Source organism: Gymnodraco acuticeps, unplaced genomic scaffold, assembly GCF_902827175.1.
Source record: "Gymnodraco acuticeps unplaced genomic scaffold, fGymAcu1.1, whole genome shotgun sequence".
NCBI classification, from domain to species: Eukaryota; Metazoa; Chordata; class Actinopteri; order Perciformes; family Bathydraconidae; genus Gymnodraco; species Gymnodraco acuticeps.
The window spans coordinates 7,304,407-7,327,749 of record NW_022990238.1 but is presented as its reverse complement, the minus strand read 5'-3'; the positions used below and the strand labels follow the sequence as shown (position 1 = coordinate 7,327,749).

At 39.0% G+C, this 23,343-nt stretch overlaps 3 protein-coding genes across 5 annotated transcripts; all 3 read right to left on the bottom strand.

The window, feature by feature from the left end:
• Positions 1-623: 623 nt before the first annotated feature.
• ndufa4l (NADH:ubiquinone oxidoreductase subunit A4, like) lies at positions 624-2,661 on the bottom strand. The gene is made up of 4 exons (XM_034219960.1): positions 2,403-2,661; positions 1,578-1,666; positions 1,271-1,331; positions 624-919 (listed from the first exon to the last, which is right to left on the bottom strand). Exons 1-4 carry the CDS (start codon positions 2,442-2,444, stop codon positions 863-865), a joined length of 249 nt encoding a protein of 82 aa, XP_034075851.1. The 5' UTR covers positions 2,445-2,661; the 3' UTR covers positions 624-862.
• Positions 2,662-4,439: 1,778 nt separating this feature from the next.
• On the bottom strand, positions 4,440-11,921 carry slc35b1 (solute carrier family 35 member B1). The gene is made up of 9 exons (XM_034219958.1): positions 11,389-11,921; positions 10,284-10,387; positions 10,051-10,181; positions 9,924-9,954; positions 8,483-8,640; positions 7,764-7,890; positions 5,976-6,082; positions 5,665-5,818; positions 4,440-5,112 (listed from the first exon to the last, which is right to left on the bottom strand). Exons 1-9 carry the CDS (start codon positions 11,511-11,513, stop codon positions 5,060-5,062), a joined length of 990 nt encoding a protein of 329 aa, XP_034075849.1. The 5' UTR covers positions 11,514-11,921; the 3' UTR covers positions 4,440-5,059.
• Positions 11,922-12,783: 862 nt separating this feature from the next.
• fam117aa (family with sequence similarity 117 member Aa) lies at positions 12,784-22,895 on the bottom strand. Of its 3 annotated transcripts, none has more exons than XM_034219476.1 (8): positions 22,429-22,895; positions 20,745-20,890; positions 17,952-18,047; positions 17,063-17,176; positions 15,982-16,110; positions 15,450-15,681; positions 15,172-15,346; positions 12,784-14,418 (listed from the first exon to the last, which is right to left on the bottom strand). In XM_034219476.1, the coding sequence occupies exons 1-8, from the start codon at positions 22,550-22,552 to the stop codon at positions 14,205-14,207; spliced, it is 1,230 nt and encodes a 409-aa protein (XP_034075367.1). In that variant the 5' UTR covers positions 22,553-22,895; the 3' UTR covers positions 12,784-14,204. The 3 variants fall into 3 exon arrangements, with proteins under 3 accessions (XP_034075367.1, XP_034075368.1, XP_034075369.1); XM_034219477.1 differs by having other exon boundaries at positions 15,994-16,110; XM_034219478.1 differs by lacking the exons at positions 20,745-20,890; positions 22,429-22,895 and adding an exon at positions 18,559-18,984.
• Between the last annotated feature and the right edge of the window lie 448 nt (positions 22,896-23,343).

Genomic DNA, 23,343 nt, shown 5'->3' with positions numbered 1-23,343 from the left:
TGACATTTTCTGCAATGCGTTGGCTGCTCATCCTTGTCACATTTTCCCTGAGCTGCATATGGGACGGCACGACCTGTTGACATTTACAAACTCATCTGGCTGAGAGCGATGGCATTCTATAAAGAGAAACACCTCAACATGTTCCCATACTGTTTCTACTGCTCAGTGTTACACTAGAACATGTTATTGCTTTAAACAAACAGTCAACCTTTGCAGAGAGACATGGTGCCTCACTCTTCCCTTTAAACAGCATGCCTGAAAGCTAAAAATAACATATGTAGCAGAAGCCCTGCAACTGGCAGGCCTCATAAACTGCAGTAAATACTGCCACCAGAGGGAGCCCATTGCTTTAATGTGAACAGGTTAAAGTCTGCCCGTGCCATACTGATAAGGCTCTGGATTACAGCCAAGCACAGTGTGGCACATATCTTACCAGCAGCTGGGTTAATGTAGGACGGAAGTAAAATGAGGTTAGCGCACAGCTCATGTAGTAACTGAGAAGCATGACATAACTGTAAACAGAGGGTGGAGGCTGTTAATGCAAACATCTATTTGCATGACTTAAGAGTGACAATACAAATAAAAAAGACACATGATCAAGAACATGGAAAGAAACATGCCCATAAATAAATGAAATGACTTATTTTCTCTGTATGGAGAAAAGACTCATTCACTTTATTGAACAACAATTGAAAATGAGAATTAAGAGACATGGTTTCCAAATAGGATGCAATCAGAAAACTTAAATATGAATCATTGTGCGGTTGTAGCCTCTGCATGCCTCATGTTCTTCTTCGGAAGTTTAAAATGGTTCTGTGCGGATCAGCTCATCTTAATGCATTTGGTCCAGCAAATTTGATCTTTAGAAATCAGGGCCTTGCTTCTTCAGCTTGCTGTAGTCCATGTTAATTGCGCAAAACTGAGAATACAAAAACAAATCTCAGTTCAACAGTGGAAATTTCAGAAAAAAAATGCATTGAAAGCCGAAAGTGAGTTCGGGTGACTACAAGTTTTAGGGTATTTGGCAGAGCATAATCTTGCACTTGCCCTTTTAACTTGTGTTCAAGTGTGAGAAGATAATGACTTCATCAGATGTCTTACTAGAGGTAAGGGTTAACCAGATGATGTGTTTGGATTAATCTAATTGAAGGAATTATTCATGGCTCAGCAACAAGTCAAAGATCCATACAATGCAAACAACAGTCTTCAGCACATACAATCAAAACTGTAACAAAAGTACGATTAAAAGAATGTGGTGTCAAAGTCTCACCTTGTACTGATGTGTTGGGTCCATCTTGTTCCAGGGCTCTGGGTTGTTCTTCTTGTCCCAGCTATAGAGGAGAATTAGAGTTATGAAAGATTCAACAACAGAGACTTTAACTTGACATTCAACGAGTAGTCAAATTATTATTTACAATAACCGTCAGCATCTTTTCCTTTTTTTCTAATCTGCAAATCTCAGTAACAGCAGATAACATGTAACCCCTACCAGCCACTTGCCATTTTAGAAAAGGGCAAAAATAAAAACGGAAGTAATATTAAAAGAACGTTTCCTGTTTAATGATTAGAGTCCTTACCAGACATCAGGGTTTCTCAAGGCCAGACGAGCAAGGTACCCCATGGACATGGCTGCCCCCCCAGCGATAAAGAATAACAGAGGGATCAGCTGTAGGTGACAGACAGGAGGATAAGTAACCTTCAATAACATAAAGGCGAACTGTCACAGCTCAAGGAAGCATTTCAATTAACACTGCCTGGCACAACTAGACAAGACAACATATCTTTGAAATGCACAGTTGCCTATACAATTTGACGTATATGCTCACTGTAGGCCTACCTGAAATCATTTGCCCTTGCAGACTACACCTGCATTGTGTTGACACCTTTATTCTTCATTATCATATGGTTAATTACAAAGAAGCAGTCACTGTGAGGTAATTTACACAAGTCAAATTACAGTTGTTCACAGATATGTGCAAAATGTTAAGTTCTAGGAAGAGTAAACACCTAGAAAACAAACTTGCTAAAGCTACCTAGCGAGCTAACACGCCAACTAGTAGCATGTGATGCTATTTTCAGCACAGCAAACACTCTTGCTAATAATCGTTGCTATCGTCTTGTAGATGAAGCCGGGACCTTATTTGACACCAAAGCATCAACACCCTGCATGAGAAAACCGTGTACTGAAGTATACTAGTTAAACAAATACAATTACCAGTAAAGCATCTTTAAATGTTTAACAGAATTTCTCAAAGTCAGTGCGGTCAAAGGTAGGATGCTAGCTTGCTAAGGGTAACTGGTTAGCTAAACTAAGTTAGCAACACACATTCACGGATGATGACGTTTAAAACAAAATCGTCTAATATCATTCTTTTTCTGATATAAAACCGAAATATACTTACAGCTGGGTGGCCCTTAAGCTGTTTGCGCACCGTGCCGAGCATTTTGATGTTGTGTTGGCCGACTTTGTACAGTAAGAAACGGATTACAACCGGTCTTGCCAAAACGGTGGACACTTTAAATCTGCGAGTTCGGGCGGAAGAAAGGCCTGTGGTAGCTCCGAGAGGATGCTAGAAATACCGCCTGATGGACCGTGGCAAAATCACATTTTTAGTAATTATTATCAGTACCTTGTAGAGCTTTAATGGCACACTACAGCTGTATATACAAAGTAATTGTGTACCATTTTGTCAATATATAACTGTATGGCTTTAGTTTTTATTTCCAAACAGCATTTTATTCGGGCAATGCTAAAGCGGTTTTTTTGTTGTTGCATGAAATATTTTAAAACAGAATCACAAAGCCCTTCACAGCAGCAAGAATCAAAACAGAATCACAAAGCCCTTCACAGCAGCAAGAATCAAAACAGAATCACAAAGCCCTTCACAGCAGCAAGAATCAAAACAGAATCACAAAGCCCTTCACAGCAGCAAGAATCAAAACAGAATCCGATAAAAATGAACGAAATACAATCTTTGTAAAGAAAAGGTTCAAATAAAAATAGACTTGGAGAATACTACAAGGATACTATTAAGATGATATAACACAACTTTATTATACATACAGAGCAAGGAATTAATGAATTTATAGTTTTTAAGTGTCTTTTTAAAATTAAATTAAAAAGAGAACAAATAAGTAGCTTAGCTTTTTAAGTTGCTTCAAAGGGTTAGGGTTAGAGAGAAAAAAGAAAAATCCATATGCACGTATTTTAACTGGTAGTGTTCTTACAGTGAAGCTGAAGGTAGGCTACAGCTTATAACTGTAAAAATGTACATTATAATATAATGTAGTTTATATTTAATTTAAAACACCCCCCGTTTCACATAATGTTGCTCTTCCATCTGATAATTGTTTTTAATTAAGTTGTGGTTCCAACTAAGCCTTGTGCATTCGTTTAACACTCTTGAGGTAATTGAAATATCCTATCAACATTGTTTCCTATGTTTAAGCAGGTGTCCCTTAAATTACAAACATGTTCCACCTATGGTAGAATAATAAAAGATAAAAGATGTATAGCCTACCTGAAAACATTGCACTATACCCTAATGCTCTAAATGTTTTTTATTTTCGTAACACACTTTTGTACGAATTGCCTCATTTTGAAAATGTGCTATTTATTAGGGTATTATGTTTAGGTGTTTGCTCTCTTGTGCTATTCTAATGTGCTATTTAGGGTATTATGCACACTTGTGTTTTCACCATTGCAAAACAAATCAATACCTCTGTGCATCTCCAACGGTTGTATTTTGCACTGTAAATCAGAAGAGAACACATTCTAAATATAGTAAGAAGAACAAAGCCTGAATTACAAACGAAAACTTGTCCCAACATTTCTTTACCAGATCTGGTCCTAACACTTTGTCCACTTCACAGGCTGCGTCCTCTCGGGGAAATGGCAAGGGAACAATCTTCTTGAATGGGAAATTCATCCTTGCACAGACACTGCATAAATTTGGTCGAAGGCCTCCTCCATGGTTGATTAAAAGAGTTTCCTGACATATGATTTGAGGCGACAATCCAGAAATGAGGTGTTTGGCAAGATGGCATGTTTATAGGTCAATTTGGTGCCCCATTTAAATCGCATTCATTTAAATTTAGATTGCTGTCTTATATGTAGAGAAACTTGTGCAGTGTGTTACATGTTCAATTCAGATTGGGTGCAAAGCTTGAAATGTGTTTAGTTATGACTTGAGGTGAAGTTAAGTTTCAATTGTTGTACTTTACGTAACATTTAGTGTGTAAGCAATTTATACTAATAATAATAATAGTACATTTAATTTGTAAAGCACTTATCAAAATACAAGAAAACTGTTATATTAAAAGCGTTTATGATTTTCCTATTATTATTTTATAGCTATTTTTCAAAGATGAGTATCTCAACTGAATGATTGAACCATTCAAGTAAAGTAAGTCTGTAACAAAAAGAAAATCACCATCAATTATCACAATTTCCCTTTTTATGGTCAATTATTTTCAACTTGTAGAAAATAAAAGTAAAAACAGTTCAATGATATGATTGGACATACAACAATGCGATGCATACAACCGTTTATATTTTTTAAATGACATGATACTTGGCTGATTGTTTGCTAATCATTCATCTTTATGTGATAATTACACATATTCAAGCATGACTTTGCCAACCAAGCCTTATTTTGTGGAAGTTCATGAGTTAGACCTTGTTTGGTTTCAATATCCATTCAAGGGAGGTTAGCTGGTTTCAGAAACATAAAGATTTTTCTGATACAGTACTTTCCGTCTCTTTCAGTCAGTCCAAATTCCTCTACAAAAGGTAGGTATTTTGTGAAAAAAAGAAAATAAATGGCTTGTCACAGTTCATTCAGGACTCGATCCCAAGTCAAATGTGTCTCTTTGCTGTATCCTAAGTAAACAATAGAAGCTAGACTCTCTTTTTAAATACAGTTAAGTGAAACATCTGACCATACTTAAACATATGATAGGCACATACAGTGTGCCTCTACAGAACGCTTTATGAAAATATGATACTGGCTTTAGAGTGTTTCAATTTGCAATCTTTCTGTCTCGTGCTCCTGACGTTTTAGTGTGTCGTCTTCTTGGGGGTTTTGCCGAATTTAGCATCGAATCCGAGACCTAAAGAGAGAAACCCAAAGATGTGATTAAAGAGCAAAGGAAAATAAGGTTGAACACCCTGTATTTAACCAATAAAGTGACCAATTTAACCAGTAAAAACATTAAATATTTGACAGCCTTATATTTACTGACCGCCCTTTAGCTAAATTCTCATTGCATAATTTACCACTCAACCAAATCTTTGCGTGGGAAGCCCAAGTATCCCCCAATTGGCACAGTGTTTGTTATTACACACGGAGTAACTGTCTCAGGGTACAGTTAAATGTTTTAAACAGCATTTTGCAAGAAGAGCTCAGCCATTAACACAAAGTTCCTGCTATTAGACGGCTTTTATCTCAAACAAGCTGAAAGGTGCATTGTAGTGAAGAAGCATACAAGATGTTTAAATTAGGATTTGGTACCGAGTGATCACACAGGAGTATCTTATTACAGTGAAGCTCTACCTGCTAAGTTCGGTTTTAAAATAAATTCATAAAAGTCCATCTTCAATTTTACAGTGATACATTACAATATACTGTAATCTAGAGAAGGCAACAAAGTGTTAACTCTCACCAAGGAAAACCAGGATGGTGCCAAACCACTCCATCCCAGTCATGATGTTGCCGAACAGAAGAACGGAGCCGAGGATGGTGAAGAACTTTCTCGTGGTGGTGACGATGGAGCAGGTCAGAGGCCCAAAGTAGACCACCGTCATGAAGATGAAGGTCTGATCGAGGAGTTTAAAAAAACAGACATTTAAGTTATAACCTTGAGGATTTCAAGTTAAAGTCACTATCCATTGCTGATAAGGTAACGATGGTGAGGGCAAATGGGCAAAAATGTATCTCAAAGTAAAGGATTTCTTCAAATCTCCATCCACGCACCTGGCCTAAAGCACTGGTCAGTCCAAACAGTATGATGTTGTAGATGATGCTCGGGTGGCGTTCAGTAAAACTCAGGAAATCCCAGACCTCGCCTGTCCATAATACCACTGAAAGCAGAAGTGAAAAATAATTATAATATCATATCAAAACACTAACAGCTCAAGTATTGAAACAAATTATTAACTATACAAAATCTGTTGATAATGTTGATGGTGTGGTCATATGACCCCACCAAGTGGTGAAATACGCTAACAACAGGAAGATGAAGCCGAGGTGTGGGGCTGCCATGGATTTGTGGGAGGGGAAGAATTAAACATCTTTATATTTTGGGAAATACCAGCACTTCAAAGCTTATCAACTTCTTATAAAAAAGGTATGAATATGTGGTGTCTTTATGGGTGTGCAAACCTTAACCTGAGGCCCTTTGAAGGAGTTTTAATAGCCTGGAACTCAAATATCACTTATGAAAACATATAGCATTTTTTTAAGTGTAATACGAACTATGAAAGTGTGAAGCAAATGTGCAGGAGAGATTGGCACTTTGTGAGAGACAGCAAGCACTGCCAATTAGTTTAGTTATACGAGTGATAACAGTGTCTTATAGTTCTCTTACTGGCTTTAACCTTTTGATCGTTATCTCTCAGCCGATTAGTGACTAACACTAGAAAGCCCCTCGTTATATTGCATCTCTTTTGGTGCCTTATTCTTCAATATATTCCTGCAACCCTCTCACAGAACTGACGGCTTTGACGTGCAGGATTCCTTATCTATAAAGATAAGACTGAACACTTTGCCTCGACTGAATTAATTAGTTTTAAACTCCGAAGAGAATGGTGTTTGTCTTCTCTTTAAGAGCCTCTAACACACACTGTTATTGTTTCGTTCTTTTTCACTTATTCAGATGGCCATTTTCTACAGCATCAAATCTGTAATTCACCCTGACGTGAGAATACAGATCAACACAACGAATAATGACATAACATTTAACAGTGCATTAGACCAACAGCAATGATATAATAGCTGTGTGACGACCGTGATGATACACAGCTCTAATGAGAGTAAATTAACATAAAATAATAATGTTGAAATCAAATTCTAAAATGTATATTGGAATGCTGGGAAAAAAATGTCTGTCTATTCATTCTGTATACAATTGGGATTTCATAAACATATTTGGCAAATGCTTAAATGATTGATGGTATCCTGTTTGAAAAATTAGATTCCAGTGGTAGAATTGTTTCCAAAAACTCCAGAGCATTGTAACGTCCAAAAGTCAACGTCTATTGAAAACAGAGAGAGAGGTTGTCATTTCCCAAATCTAATCTTTGTATTTGATGGATCACTTTTGAAATTAAGGATTTAGTTCAAGGATACATTATTTTGGGTTACGAAATATAAAATATGACGACAAACATTCAAAGTTTTTTTTAAAAACCTCTAAAAGAGCTATAAAATCATAACAAATTAACATTCAGCAAAGCCCCTTTATAGTGCTGCAAAAAGCCACATATTGTTGAACCACTGCTTTTGGCTTTCTCTGACAATTTGCAACTGCTTCCCAACAGGACTTGTGCACCAGTGTTTCAGTTTCATTCTGCTATATGTTGGCGCCATTGAGCCACACCACGGTGATTTTGCTCATTAGTTTCTCCTCTCTAGCTGCAGCTGTGCCAGTCAGTGAGATGGCCTGCTGTAGTTTTGGTTGGAATGAAACCCTTCATGCTTCCTGGCACTTCACAGCACATTTTTGGTGAGACAAGAGTTTGGCAGAGAGCACGGTGGACTCACCTAGTCCTAGCACCAGAGTGGACCACATGTTGATGTTCAGCATCATGTAGTTGGCACTGGTCTGGAAGCGAGACCTCATGTGATCCTGGGCCACACCAGTCAAACCGTCCAATGTCAGGGAGACCAGCTACAACATAGCGAAACACAGCACGAGACAAATGTCATGGAAATGTCACAGTAACCATGGCTTCAGGAGGGAGGAACCGATAGATTGGCAGCAGATGGGACTCAAGTAGGAATGCACCAATTCAACTGCCAAACATCTACAACCATTTGTATCCGTTGTGTTAAATTTGTAGCAGCTAACTGTTGTGTTGGATTTACATTTGATGTGTTTATTTTATGCTTCATTAGACACATATTTCTGTTTGACTATAAAAGGAACTTTTTATTGAGTGCTTTAGTTGTACAGCAGGAAAAAAGGCTTTTAAAGCAGTTATTTTTAGATTATATATCTATCTATATGTTGTTTTATAAATTGGTTGAATTTGACATTTTATTGTAATAAGTGACTTTGAAATGGTTCAGTTTTTTATGATGAGGATGTGTTCCTTTCCTTGGCCAAAACAGGAAATAAATGACAGAAAAAACAAAAACACTAGTATCGGCTATCATCAAAATCAAAATGTGGTTTTAAATGTCTATCAGCACAGAATTTCACGATGGGTGCATTCCTAGATACAAGCAGACTGGATGGAACATAAAGCGTTTAAACTCACCAGCAGAATCTCTCCAAACCCAAAGACATGGTCGTCTGCGACTGAGCTCTTATTGGGTTTGTAGAGGAACAACGCCACTCCGCTCACAATAAGCAGCACACACAGATACTTAGCCAGCGGGTACTTCTTCCTCAGTATCGTCACACCGAGGATCATCACTGCAACCACACAACAGCAGCATGATGGACATTTTCTTTAAGCCATGAATATCAGGGTGACATCTCTAGGATTTGAAGTAATCCTACCCTGATGCAAAATGTCAAGCCTTCCCCCCTGAGAGTGGAAATTATGGATTGCGAAAATGTGTGTGTGTGTGTCTCTCTGTCTGTCTTATTGTGTGTGTGTGTGTGTGTGTGTGTGTGTGTGTGTGTGTGTGTGTGTGTGTGTGGTGTGTGTGTGTGTGTGTGTGTGTGTGTGTCTCTCTGTCTGTCTTATTGTGTGTGTGTGTGTCTCTCTGTCTTATTGTGTGTGTGTGTGTGTGTGTGTGTGTGTGTGTGTGTGTGTGTGTGTCTGTCTTATTGTGTGTGTGTGTGTGTGTGTGTGTGTGTGTGTGTCTCTCTCTGTCTTATTGTGTGTGTGTGTGTGTGTGTGTGTGTGTGTGTGTGTGTGTGTGTGTGTGTGTGTGTGTGTGTGTGTGTGTGTCAAGAGATAACAAGCAGTGAGATATAACATTCATGTACAAACAGAACAAACTGTAAACTGCCATGTGTGCTCATATCTGCTCACATGTGAAAAGATTGTGCTTACCCAATATGTACTTGATCAGTTAAGAGAGATATCAGATTATCTCTTATTTGTAATGTACTATACTATATATACACGAGGGTATTCTGACTTGCTTGTTTAAGTTCGATACATCAACACATTAACCTATGAGATTTAGAAACCTCTGAGTTAGTCATATTGACACAGATCACGACTTGGCATGGATCTTGCACTGTAACAGATGTAGGCAGGAACAAAACTGCACAAATGCACTAATTCACTTTTAACCAAGAGCAATCTTTAAATGCTAATGAGTAGGATTTCTTGATGGCTGTTTGAAAACACATCATAATAATAGCAATGGACAACAAGAAATGTCCTGAACATATTATTAAAAAAAGGTGAGTGAGGGTCATGAGTGATGATAGAGTGGGATTATTTTTCATGAGCCTCTATGTTCTAAAATCCTACTCATTGTGCCTTTAAACATTAGTTTGACAGAACTGTTCCTATTCTCATTAGTTGTTATTACTTTTTTAAATGAGCATGAGATGTAATAGACTGCACCCGATTATTACTTGAGTGTTTATACCTACTTTTATAGATTGTTTAGTATAAAACTACAAATATTCAGGCTTGTCATTACATGAAACCAGCTGAGAAGTACCTTCATTCTAATAAGATGTATTTGTCAAATCACACAACGTATGATTACAGAAGTGATTCTCAGATGTACCTGGTATGGGCTTGCAGGACTTTCCCAACACCTATTGGCAAAGAAAACAAAGATTTAGGATAAGACGGAATGATACATTCATAAATCCATATTAGAATCATGTTACCAACTAAAAGGGCATATGTACCTGTGTGGGGTAGTTGACATACTGAAGGGCAGAGTTACTGGACACCATGGCTCCCAGGTAAGAGAGGGAACACAGCCCATAAAGCCAGCTCTGGGTGTGGTCTGGCTTTGAACCCTCAAAGAACTGGATCACTGATGATGAAGAGGTAGAAGTAGCCTCAGATAATGTTTATCTTATTTTATATTAACCATTTGGATAGATTTGAGTACTTCTTCTATATAGTAAATACTTACAGATCTTAGCAAACAGAGCACTGACAATGCACTGGATGAGGACCAATGTCCGGGCAAATACGAACTTCTCCTTTTGGTCTCCTTGACCATAGCTGCCTCGAGTGCTGGACGAGTCAAGGGGAACAAACTGTGTTGAGTGCAACAGATCACAGACAATCTGTATCTGAGGCTGAAATAGCCTCAAATGACAATCCTAGCAAAAGTATGGGCTGGTAAATGGTATTAGAGTTGAGCACTTTCAAGAGTCTTCAAGCTATGGAAAGGCCCCTTTAGAAAGGAGATACCATACTGCAAGTGACAGGCTGGGGTGGTGACATTTGGTTAGGGAACCATACATCTTTAACAACTTGCAAACTGAACTCAATGGGCAATAGTTGCCAAGAACATATAGGAAAAAGTGATGTCAATAGTATTAAATAAAGACATAGAATGATAGGCATTTATCAGGCATCATTTATGTTCGTGAGAGAGTTTCTTTTGTGAGACACTAGGTAAGCTTTCATTTTGAAACCAGATATGATCCCTGTCCCCTTTAGTAACAACATACCATCTGTGTCAGGCCTCATTATGTGATATGCAATAGAAACTAGTCTTCTTTTACTTTATATACCCTTTCTAGACAACTTTATACAACCATTATGGTCTTATGTGTTAATCAAATAAGGAAAGGTTTGCTGTATGCACAGTGCACACACATAATATGAGCCGGGTAGTGACATAGTAGCTTTAGTGAACTACAAATATAGATCACCTGCTGAATGGTATAACTTTAGAGATCAATACCTGGCATTTTCTAAAATGAAAAGAATATCACATCAAACTCCATTCATAAATATGACAATTTAATGTCAGCTTTGTCTTTGTCATCGGTAAAGATAACGTTGTATATCTTACATGAGTTTGCACAACGAGTAGATTGAACCCACTGGCAAATGGTGTACGTTTGTTGTGCATTACTTATAGCTATGCCATAGTACAATTAAGCTAGAAATGATTCGGTAACTGTCGACATGCAAGTCAGCGTTACAATCGTAGATTGTATAATGGAGTTTGGCACAGGATAGGACAATGTTCTATAACATACGTCACGCTAAGTGTTACTTACATAGTCTCTTGTAATATTCCGTAGTAAAAGTAACACACGAAGACTCCGAGGAAACAAACAATGAACCGTATCCGCATATTGTCCCATATCGAGACGGGCTTCCCGGCTCCCTTTCCCGGAGCCATGCTATCGTCCAGCAGCCCGGGTATGTTAACCGACACCGCTCCGCTGCCCGCTCCTCTCACACCGATATCCCGCTCCACTATAGACGACGTGACGAGCCCGGAAATGATGCTCGCGTTTAGGTGTAGTGTTCTGTGATGGCAGGCAAAGATGTTGCCTTTAAAGCTTCTTGAGCGCCGTTAATTTGTCAAAGCCTGCAAGCGGTATCTTGACTTCTCTGGAGCTGCACAGACAGTCAGATTTCATGACATATGTTTGTTCTGTATCATTCTCAGGTATCTAAATCACTCCTCCAGGACAGCGTTACTGTTAAAAACATCCCATTCCCACCTTGATACCTGTACTGTCAGCAGAGTACAGTAGGCTACGTGTTTTCATTGAGAAATAGTAGGAATAGCGGTAGCGACAGGGAAATAGGTTTTATGAAAGGACCTCAGTGGTGTCAACAACTAAGCCTGAAAAGTCACCAAAAAAAACATAATGCTGTCTTTAGTTTAACGATTATACGCAGATTAATAATAATAGTAATAATATCACAACCAGCTATTCTGTGATGAGCGCATTTTCATATCGTTTAAGTATAAGTACCAACACTTCATAATCATAATAGAGAATTGCCCATATCAGATATTAAATAAGTGCATCAAAAATGGTGATGTAAATTGTATCAAAGTAATTTTGCAGTTGTTAAAGATGGGGATAGCTTATACAACATTTTGGATCAAATTAGTTTATATACTGCAGGGTAACATGGCCAATAAAAGTGAAATAAAATAATCATATTTCATACATTTACATTTTGTAAATCTGCAAAGTTACTAAAGTTATCAAATAAACGTACTTGGCGTAAAAAATACAATATTAGCCTACAAATGTAGTGGAAAAAGTAGCAGAACATGGGAACACAACTACCTTACATGTTTTGATACATGTACTTAAGTAAACAACTAACTTACTCCCACCAAAGCAGAAAGGCAAATTGTTCTGCTTATATTTTTATTTTAAATAATAATAAAATAAAATATAAAATGTCGTGTGGCACCTGTAAAGGCAGCTATTAAAAACAATGAGGCCCTTCCTTGAAAAAGTCGCGTGCCTTTTTTCCGTCCTATGATGTGGATTAAATTCATTGGTCCATGTAGGTCAATAGAGATCCTTTCTCGTCCAATCGAAAGCAGATTTGGGTGGAAAAGGCGGTGCTTCGATTTAAAAACCGCAAATCCACGTGTCAAAGGCAAGCAACAACAACAAGAAAAAAAACACAGGAATTTTAAGTAGTATAGAAAGGATTTAAACGCCCGGAAAATCTGTTTATTTTTATTTGATCACAATGGCAACAGCACACTAAACACAAGTGGGAAAAGGTTGCTACATCATGTCTGAAAAAAAGGGCTGATAAAAACCTAATTTTTTTCTCAACGATATGTATTTTTTTGAATCAGTTTTGCATAGGATCATACTGACAGAGATAGTGTTGATCCATTTGAACATTAACTTGAGCAGAGGGAATCAACCTCTCCCTGTGGTCCAACGAGGCTCAGATTGAACAAAAACACTAAGCTTGGCCACTTCAATTCATAAGGTTTACAACCATTGCAAAAGGTTTGGTTAAAAACAATGCCCTCTGTAGGCAAGTAAAGCTATTCCAACATCCGTTATTGCCTGTAAAACTTTAAAGTATAAACAGAAAAAAAAAAATGTCTTCAGTGAAAACTAAAATGATATCACCAGCTCCCTTGCAAAGATACAAAAATATATATCTTTCTAGAAGTACATCTGTATAAAAGCCAGCTACCATTAAACTATTGACCAACAGACTTTCGAAAAAGTTATTGGTTTAAAAAAATTAAGCTGAACCATTCCTTAAAGGTGGGGTAGGTAAGTTTGAGAAACCGGCTCGAGATACACTTTGTTATATTCCATGGAATGCTCTTAACATCCCGATAGCGAGGAATATCTGAAGTGCTTTGACAAAAAATCCATTAAAAACAGTCATCTGTGGAAGCCGTAGTACTGTAAAAAGCACGACCAATCATTGTAGCCGGCCCGGCTAAAATAACTGGATGGCCTACCTGCCTGTCAGCCTTCCATCTGTGCACAAACTTATCTCGTGCCCTCAGTGGTCATGTGGGCGTTCGTGTGTGTTGGAGGAGGGGCTCTGTAAGGAAGTGGCTGATTTTCTCCGGCTGTGTATTTTCAAATTCTAGCGCACTCGAGCTGGTTTCTCCAAAATTACCTACCCCACCTTTAACTAACAATTAAGGATAGTAAACTACTCATGTGTTGTAAGTGCTTGTTTTTTTTTTCACTTTGAAGTCACTCTTTCACATTAAAAATGAAAACATCCCTAGCAGATTGCAATTTTTTTCTGAAATGCTGATGCATCAACTAAAAAAATATTTAGTTTTATCAAAAACAACAACTCAGACTTCAAACTTTTCTCTGCATTTCCAGAACTCCAGCCCTGACTTAATCCGTAGCCCACATAAGGGAATACTTATAATAGGTGCTGATGAGGTAAATATCAGCTTAACATGGCATTCTGAAAGCGGAAATAATCAGTAAAACAGACTAAGTGTGAGCCACAAAGCCTTTTTTTGCTCACAGTGATCATGGCACATTACAGCAGTGACATTTAAAACACAGTCAGTTGTAGGCATGTTCTGGCAGTGTGGTTTAGTCCTGAGAGGAGGCTACTGCAGGCCCAGGTGCCTGGTGGGAGAGGCCTGACCTGGGCAGCCTGTGACTGGAGAGACTGACAGGCCCCGGAAGAGAAGGTCCATGGAGGGCAGGAGGGGCTTCAGGAGGCTAACAGGGCAGAAAGCGGAGCCTCCATGAGGGGTGAAGTTGACTTTATTGCGGTCAGGGCAGGACGGCTGGAGGAGAGGCACGTCCCGAGAGGCAGACCTGGAAGTAAAGAGATGGATAGAAGTTGGCATGTACCCCATTATACTGTATCATCAAGGGCTCCAAATGCCACAGCTTTAGATGTAGTTTTGCACATCTGGAAAATCATAATACCATTTAAATAACATTATTATAGTTCTGTTATGATAAAAATGATTAATATGGCTCTAGTTGATGTTTTTATGTATACTTTAGTTATTTACATTATAACCACACCTTTATTTAAATAATTATATTACATTTTTTTGGATAATTTTTTTTAATATTATTTTAGATTTTCAAGTTTCAAGGCTTTGTCATTTGCACATTGTCTACAGTGTAGATATGGCAATTAAAAACTTAAGTCACAGGCTCCTCCAACAGTGCAACATATATAGGACATATAACTAATAGAACAGATACAATTGTGAAATAGAATGTTTTGAGATGTGCAAGTAAATACAAATAAAATAGAAATAGTGCAAGAAGAGATTTTCTACTAAACCTGGGCTGTCTCATAAGCAGCATTTCGCAGAAATGTATATCATGTAAATGCAATATTCACACCTCACAAGTTACCTTCTTCCAACCTTTTCTAAATTGGTATGATAAATGTTTATATTGAGTTAAGTTTAAATCTGATTTTATTTAAGAGCTTTAATTATATGCTACTGTTTGAGGAGGGGGGCTTCATGGGTTGCTCCTGAAATGACATATCTGGAACGTGAATATTTATTTCATGAATATATAATCAAAACATTATGTTTTGCTTACATTTGATCCTCGCACACTTGTACTCGCTCAGAGCCTTCTGGCGGCTCGCGCTGGAAGGAGTAGGTTTTGTTGGGACGAGTAGCGGAGGAGCAGGGCTTTAGCAGGGGGGGGTCCAGGGCAAACAGAGGTAGCGGCGTAGATGGAGCGGGACTTAGCGTCTCACAGTCGAGTAGCTCTGCTCAGAAAGACACAAATATCCGAACTTTTGTTAATAATATGAAAACTAACCATATATTTGTTTTATTTTTGGACACCACAAAAATGTAGAGTGGTCTAACCTGGCTCTCCCATGGGACAGGGAGACTGTGATGGAGACAGAAGAGATGGGTTCAATGGAGAAGGGGAATTTGAAGGAGACAGCAGCGATGGATCTAGAGGACAAGGAGACTGAGAAGGAGAGAGGAGGGAAGGATCCAGATCCAGGGGCCCTGGGGAGGGCTCACTCTGAGAGCCACTGCTGCACCTCTGAACAGGGACGGGGGCCCTATGGCCATCCGGGATATCCAAAATCTGGAATATTCAGGAGTCACAGGGCAATGTTGTTGTTTTTTTTTTTAAATCTACCTTTTTGTTACAAACATATCGTTAACAACTTTCCTAGAATTTCAACATCTTGACAAGATTTTTGGCCATTTAGCTTTTTGTTATACTTAAGCAAAAAAAAAAACACAGTGCATACATACAAAAAAAGGCGTTAAGCTTTTTATTTTTTGTATTACAGAAGTAAGCCAATACTGCTGCTATAATGTTTGGTTCAGTTTCATAATCATTACTTGAAAAATGTTCTCAAAACATGATCTGTTTAATAACCTTTTGCCTCACCTCGTGCTGATCGTCAGGTTTCTCAGAGACAAATGCTTCTTCCAGCTCCAGGTTCAGACCTTCAACACTGCGTCGCAGCCGCGGGGCGATTCTGTTCAGTCGCATCAGGGGCACAGTCTGAAAAACAACAATCGTTAAGACTCTTTGTTCGCTTAAATACTTTTGTGCAGAATGTGTATGTATCCATGTTGTGTGCACATTTTGATCCAAATAGGAGGTAGTGCAAGCAAAGGGCAGTATTAAATCAGCTAAATGTATCGTAAGAGCTTAACTTTAATGCTCATTTAATGCTTGTTCATTACCTTACCTAATTGTAAATACTTCAATTAAATATTCCCCATCTTATTTTGTTCATTCTATGTATTGTTATCTTATTTGTAAGAGACAAATATGTTGTTTGAATAACATGTAATGTTATTCTCTGTGTGCACATTGGGTGGTACTGTTGTATTATCAGGTAAAAAAGGCAAGGTAAGTCACTGCTGTCATCAGGTGGTCCACCAGGAAGGGCAAATGTTTTTTGACTGCTGCAATGCCTTACAGCAGTTTTCAGTTGCTTGTTTGTTTGTTCAGTCAAACCTTACATGTTGATGCATGACAAAGCAAATAAAATGATGGTTATCTTAATCTATCAAGTGTGTTTACCATCTTATTTTCCATTAATTTGGCATTCTATCCCTTTTACATGTTAATTATATGTTTATTTTCTCTTATTGAAAGCACTTTTACGAAAGGGGCTATACAGATACGGTTTAAAATCTATATTATTAATATTATCATTACTACCGGTATATAATATCGACCTGTCAATGTCTGACTAAAGACTCGGTCCTTGTTAAAGTATGAAATGCTGGTTTCAGATTGTCTCTTTGTGACAGCAAGGCAGAATAACAGGACGTGTGATGACAGCCGTTCCTAAGAAAAGCGCAACTGTTTTTAAATACCCCTGTTACCAAGCGCTTCCCAGTCTGCCCGTGGAAGACGGATTAGCATCAGCAGTTGTCCTGAAAACTTTGATCTCTGTGTCTTTTCCCCACATGTCATCAGGAGACATAAGCAATGGGTTTACCTGAGTGATGCCTGCTGCATGACCTGCTGGCAGGGGGTGGTGGAGGGGCTCGTACCCTGCTGAGGGAGGGACGTGGCGGGAACGCTTCTGCAGCTGGTTCCTCAGCTTGGCCACCTGAGGGCAGAGCAGAGAGAAAAAGCAGGAGTCACAACGCTTCTTTCTGAAAAGGGAAAGGTTACTCTCTTTCCCCTCAGGAGGCTGTTAATGTTTCGTGCTGTCAGTGGGAGGGTGCGGAAAAAAGGGTGTGAACAGTGGTGGAATGTAATTTTACTCTACTTGAAGTTTTACATTGAATTAAACTTCATATTTCACTCCATTACATGCTGTCCGACAGCTTTAGTTACTTTTCAGTCTACTGTTTTTCGTCCCCTCTTTGCACATAGTGATTTTGAATGTTTGTGATGAACTGAAGGATCTTTTTTTTTTATGTTGAGATAATTCTATTTCCATCCTAAGCTAAATAAACAACTGTACAACATCACTTGGATCAGCTGGAACAGGCATTGTCACAAGTTGAAAACAGGACTGTGTTTCTTAGATCATGGAAAGTAGATTGTTTACATACATGTGATTCTCACAGGACAAACATGTGATGGTTTCATATATTATGCTTCATTGCTGTATATTAAGCTACCCAACAGTACATGACAGAGTTATAATGAGCATAATCTTTAAGTACTGTACTTTAGTATATATCCAAGGTACTTTTATACTTAAATGATATTTTACAAATAAGGCTTACATACACTTACCAAATATAGCTTTCGAATTCAAGACTTTTACTTGTAGGAGTGTTTTTGGAGCATGGAATAAGTACTTTTTATTCCACCAATAGTTGTAAGTAAGAGAAAGAAACAGGGCAATTGATGATATAAACTCAAATACGTACCTCCCTCAGGTGCTCTGCACTACCCCACGATGCTGAGCGCTTGTGTTTGCCGGAACTTCTCCTCCCTCGGGTCTCTTCTGCCCAGGAACTTGGTGTCTTAGAAAAAAATATTATTTATTTTGTGAATAATAAGTGAGTATAATAATATGGGTCCCGAATTTGTCTAACAAACATTTGGTGGATGTAGTAGAAAATTGCCTTTTATGGCAGACATTTTGGCTGACCTTTCTGAGGCCTCTGACATGTTCTGTTTAACTCCATTCAACACTACAAGTTGTTACGAGTACAACACAGAAGTGGAGCCCAACAGCTGTGTTCCACACCTGCCCCAACAGCTGTTCGAGAAAACCACCCTGAGCTGCAAAACAGCCCTCCGCTTTCACACACATTTCAAAACATCCAAACCACATCTTTGGAAAGACTATAAATACAGTGCAAGTTCAGCATTCAACACTTCAGTGCACACAGAGTAACCTTGTTTTTCACCAAGTCACATACTGTAGAAGAAGAACAACAACAACAAAGACAAACAGAAAAGTTTCTTGTGCACTTCTTCTTTTGTCAATCACAACTACTCAACAACCTACTTTTACTCCTATAAACGTACCGATTTCTTCACATTGACTCTTGACTTTCTACCAGAGGGAGTCGGGTTGGCTTCTCCCGGCTCTTTGTTGGGAGAAGACGCCTCGCAGCTCATCCTCACCCGGTGTAACCCTTGTTTAGTTGACCCACAGGATCAAATGATCACAGTTTTGGTGCCTCCAGTCCACTGCTTCACACACTTGCATACAAATCGGATCCACGCACTGGTGCCCATGCCATTCAATAAGGCAACAGTACACATTTAGCCCTCACTGTGAACAGTAGGGTTGTGTCCTGGTATTCCATTCCCAAAATGCAAGCAGTTCTCAAGGTGTCCGCCTCACAACTCAGAGAATCTTATTAGTGCCATCACTTCCTGCAGTAGAAACGCAGACACCATCTTGTCCCCGTCCAGTGGACTAAACGTAGAGCATCGGCCGGCTAAATAAGTCAGGACGCGACATGGGTCAGTCATACGGTGACATCGGTGTAGAGTTACAGCTGCCAACCCCCCCTGAAATCATCCAACACCAACAACCCCACCCTGCCCAAAACATGAACAGGGGGATCATGGGACACACATCTATAAAAAGACTCAAGGTAGCAGAACATTTGGCTTGTGTTTCCAGCTCTGACGACTCATCAACATGTACTTAATTCCTGTCTGCAATATGGCCTCAATAAAAGGGAAATACAATCCATTTAATTTTGAATGAAAACACAGGAAAGCAGCTAATTCTCACATTTGGGAGGCTTGAGGAAGAACATATTTTGCCCTTTTGCTATATTCCTTGTAAATGTGTTTGGTGATCAAGATATTGGCCTTTTTATTTATAAACAAACTGATTGACTGAATTATTATTTCAGAATTAAACTGAAACAACTTGCATTCAAATGAAATCTACTGTTCCTGAAATAAACACTACCAAGCACATATTTATACTTTTGTATAAAATAACTTGTCCACAAACATGCTTGCACCCATGTAGCACATATCTGTAGAATAATAGCGTAGTAAAGACGGTTAACTACATGTTTAATCGTTATTCCATGTACAATTTATACAACATGTGACACGTAAATGTGTTATCTATATGGATCGGATTAATGTGTGCTTGCCACTTTACTCAATACAGTTTTATTTTGTCTTTATCGTTGTTGTATCTTTGCTGTAACAATGTACATTTCCCCTGTGTGGTGCTAATAAAGGAATTCTGAGTCTGATTACTGTGTGAGTGTAAGGTGTATTTAGTGTATACGTACAGTATATGTATAGCTATGTCATTTTACTTTATTTTTCTTAGCTTTATTTTCCCCATGTCTTTTTTATCTATCATTTTAATGTATAACTCTTCCTTTGTTTTTTTCACTTGAGCTGACGTAGCCGTATCTAGGGGTACCTGAAAGTATATTATTTTAATTTTGAATCTGAGTTACCAAAGATGTGTGTTTGATAATGTAAAATAAAAAAAGGTTCTGTCTCATAAACCCATGTAGGATATGTCTTGCTTTCTACATGATAAAGAAATACAATCTTTAAAATCTCCATAACTATAAATGGAACAATTTGCTGGAAGTTTTGAAAGTAAAAAAGCATACCAAATGAGGACTGAAGCAAACCAAGTTAAATCATTTAAAGTAATGCAGAGGATGGCAGAAGGACGTGCTGGGTGGGGTGTGTGTGTGTGGCTGAGGAGAGTGCTGGGGGATGGGGTGTCTGTATAATGAGGTCAGGAGGGGTCTGTTCCTTACAATGGAGGCGAAGGGGGTTTGTTCGGGTTTTAAACTGTGTCAGGATCGAAGACGAAGCTGCGGAGCTTGGAGAAGTTAGTCGGGGCTTTGTGCACCAGTTAGGAGCCGATACAGTCGAGGGGGGAGCGAGGGGAGAGCAGCAGAGTTTAAAGAAGAACAAAAACGACTATTTCCAGTTGGCTGCCTTCCACCCGTAGCGTCTAACTGGAACCACGAGACACCTGCAGAGCCAACATCAGATATCTTGTCCTCTATATAATCCCGTAACATACAAGAAAAGCAAGGCAGATAAAACATTTGGTCCCCTGTCTGCTGCGGCAACATGGAGCAACAGGCTTTATGGGAAATGTGTCCTTACACAGACTTCCACTTGAGTGGAAGGCTCTTGTTAAATGACAGTGATTACTCAGAGGTATCACCATTCATTTGATATTGTCATGATAAATTGATATGTACCTGTGTGGCTTTGTCGTTCACACAGGTAACAGCCTGGCTCTCTCCCTCTCTGGGCCACTGTCCCTGCAGGTAGGGGCCGATGATGGCGTCGAGAGAAAGCGTTCGGCGGATGGTAGGTTTCGGTGGGCGAGCTGTGTTCCTGTCAGCTTTGGAAAACAGAAATAAAAATACATTTAAGGGATTACTTTATCCATAAAATGTCCATTTGTATATCAATTGCATAACCTAGAGCTTGTAAAGAAAACGTTGTGCTTCTAGCATGCCTCCATGTCGACTACAATAATCTAAAAAATTATTGATGAGTTGAAGGATGTTGTATAGTTTTGCGGTTGTTGAACTTCAATTCATCAAAACTTTGTTCACAGAAGAAAAATGCAACAAGAAAAAGATTCCTTGAAGAATTCAAAGTAACATAAAGTCAGGGAGTATATGTCTGGGTTGTGTAAGCCTTAACACAGTACTTGTCAGAACAATGTCTGTCCTGCAGATCTCACAACTCATGCGTGATCATGTATAGCCTGATCGGCCAAGAGTATAAAACTCTCCTTAAGAAGCTAAACAGTATTTTGACACCAGTAGTTGTTTAAAGAAATTGCTCCCAGGCTTCTTCCCCACCAACGAGCATGCCGTGTGGAGTTGTGCATGTTGGCAGCTCTCTGTAATCTCTGGCAGGTGTGGACCATGCCTTTGACCTGGAGCAAAGCCATCCATCTACACAGCATAGGCAACAGTCACCACAGGCTACAAGTATACACACACAGTATGTTGTCATGTTGCAGGGCAGACAGGCAGAATGTATAAATAAACACGACTACATGCAGATGTGATTTGCATGGATACAGTTAAAGTAGAACAAAGCTGTGTTAGAGTGAAGAACGCAGCAGAGATCCCACAGGTTAGAGTGCAAAGGGTTGACTGGGTGTCCAGATAACATTTAGAGAGCAGTGTTATGTTTCAGGGGTTAGCAGAAGCCTTCATTGTTGACCTAACTTTCTCAAGGTATGCTGGGATTTTACTTTTAGACCGAGGGTCAAGTTCAATCTTTGAGGCAGTGATTGATCCATGAATTGCCGTGTGTTCGGCCTATGTAGCCATCAAAGCAAACCTGCTTTTAAAAAAAATGTTTTTTAAGTTTTGCAAGTCAAGAATTGTTCAATGAGCACACAAGTTAAAATGTCAGACTTATTCATTCAAAAATGGCTTGAGCAACCCTATTTTTCATTCAATGTGCTAAGTGCATTGGGCAGATGTATGATTTCCTTTGCATCATTGATTCATCTTTTGATTAAACCAGATAGTGTCAATTAAAGTTAGAAAGTTAATTCTTCAGAGCTAGAGTTTGTCCAAAGCCTGGAAATATTGAAGTTACAATAATATAAGACAGACAGACAGAATTAGCAAAATGACACTAGGGAATCAAATGTTAGACATATTTTCTGTTGAAAAATTATAATAAAACTACTGTCAAAATAGTTGCTTCTTCATTGTCCGTATTGATTAATGGACTCCACCATTAGCCTCTTTCTTCATTGTGATACAATTAAGAAAACAAGTAAATGAAACACTTGAACATATGTAACTGCGTATCTGAGTCAGATATTCATAAATGGGCATACACTTTTCAACACTGGACCACATGGAGGTGAATGCAGAGTTCACCCCCCTCTTCATGAGTTGTATTTACCCGTGTTGACCTCCCTGCAGAGGAGAGCTGAGCCCCTCTGGAGCTGGTACGGGACGGTGGCTCTGAGGGGCTGCAGGCTGGGGTTGCTGCACCCCCGAGGCGCTCCTCCACTTCTGCCCGACATTCCCCACTCGATGCTCCGCTTGTGAAAACACACACGGCCTCTCTTCTTCCTCTCGGTCACTGCAACGCGCTGTCTTTCTTTCTGCCCACATTCACTTCATCCACAGTGGTGGTGATGATGATCCAGAACTCTGGTGGGGCCCCTTGTTGAGCACCCAGCTTGAGATTTATTTTGTGATGATGACCATGATTTTGTGTCGCTTACTTTCGGAGCAGAGACGACCTGGGTGCAGCTTTGCAGTTTAAAGCATCTTGACGTTGTAGTGTGAGGAACAGACACAACTCACACATCGCTGTTCGTGTAAAGTGAAAACACAACAGCTCGGCTCAAACTGTGTGCAACTGTCTCGTGCAGTGTATGGTTCCTAGGGAGGGCGATCTGATTGGCCGCAGCAGAATACTACTGAGCACGTATTGGTCATTACGCCGATCCGTCTACTTAATGGGCCCCACCCCCCACCCTCCCAAAAAAAACTAAAAAAGTTAAAGCTCCCAAAGAAAACCAAAGCCTACAATTAAGTTAATCACCATATTAGTGATAGAATTGTCGGATTGAGTTTTGACTAAATGAAAGTCACATTTCTTTGGAATCACCTTTTAACTTTGATGTGAATTGGTCTATTCACTAGATGACTCTTTTTCACTCTGTGTGATGGACAAAACAAGACATTTGAGGACTAGACTTTTTTGTTGTTGTTGCATTTTATAAAACAAAACAACTAATTGATTACATGCGTTTTAAATTCACTAACAATATAAAAACCTACCCATCTCATACAAATCAAAGAGTGC

What these genes read in the sequence shown, in the direction of transcription:
- ndufa4l (XM_034219960.1), bottom strand. Translation starts at nt 2,444, where the DNA reads ATGCTCGGCACGGTGCGCAAACAGCTTAAGGGCCACCCAGCT. An exon ending in AGCTTAAGGGCCACCCAGCT is followed by an intron (nt 1,667 to 2,402) that starts GTAAGTATATTT and finishes TGTCACCTACAG; the next exon opens with CTGATCCCTCTGTTATTCTT. An exon ending in TTGAGAAACCCTGATGTCTG is followed by an intron (nt 1,332 to 1,577) that starts GTAAGGACTCTA and finishes TCTCCTCTATAG; the next exon opens with CTGGGACAAGAAGAACAACC.
- slc35b1 (XM_034219958.1), bottom strand. Translation starts at nt 11,513, where the DNA reads ATGGCTCCGGGAAAGGGAGCCGGGAAGCCCGTCTCGATATGGGACAAT. An exon ending in TGCTCTGTTTGCTAAGATCT is followed by an intron (nt 10,182 to 10,283) that starts GTAAGTATTTAC and finishes CTTCATCATCAG; the next exon opens with TGATCCAGTTCTTTGAGGGT. An exon ending in GTCCTGCAAGCCCATACCAG is followed by an intron (nt 8,641 to 9,923) that starts GTACATCTGAGA and finishes GTGTGGTTGCAG; the next exon opens with TGATGATCCTCGGTGTGACG.
- fam117aa (XM_034219476.1), bottom strand. Translation starts at nt 22,552, where the DNA reads ATGTCGGGCAGAAGTGGAGGAGCGCCTCGGGGGTGCAGCAACCCCAGC. An exon ending in CTGCAGGGAGGTCAACACGG is followed by an intron (nt 20,891 to 22,428) that starts GTAAATACAACT and finishes TGTTTTCCAAAG; the next exon opens with CTGACAGGAACACAGCTCGC. An exon ending in CAAGTGTGCGAGGATCAAAT is followed by an intron (nt 14,419 to 15,171) that starts GTAAGCAAAACA and finishes CTTTACTTCCAG; the next exon opens with GTCTGCCTCTCGGGACGTGC.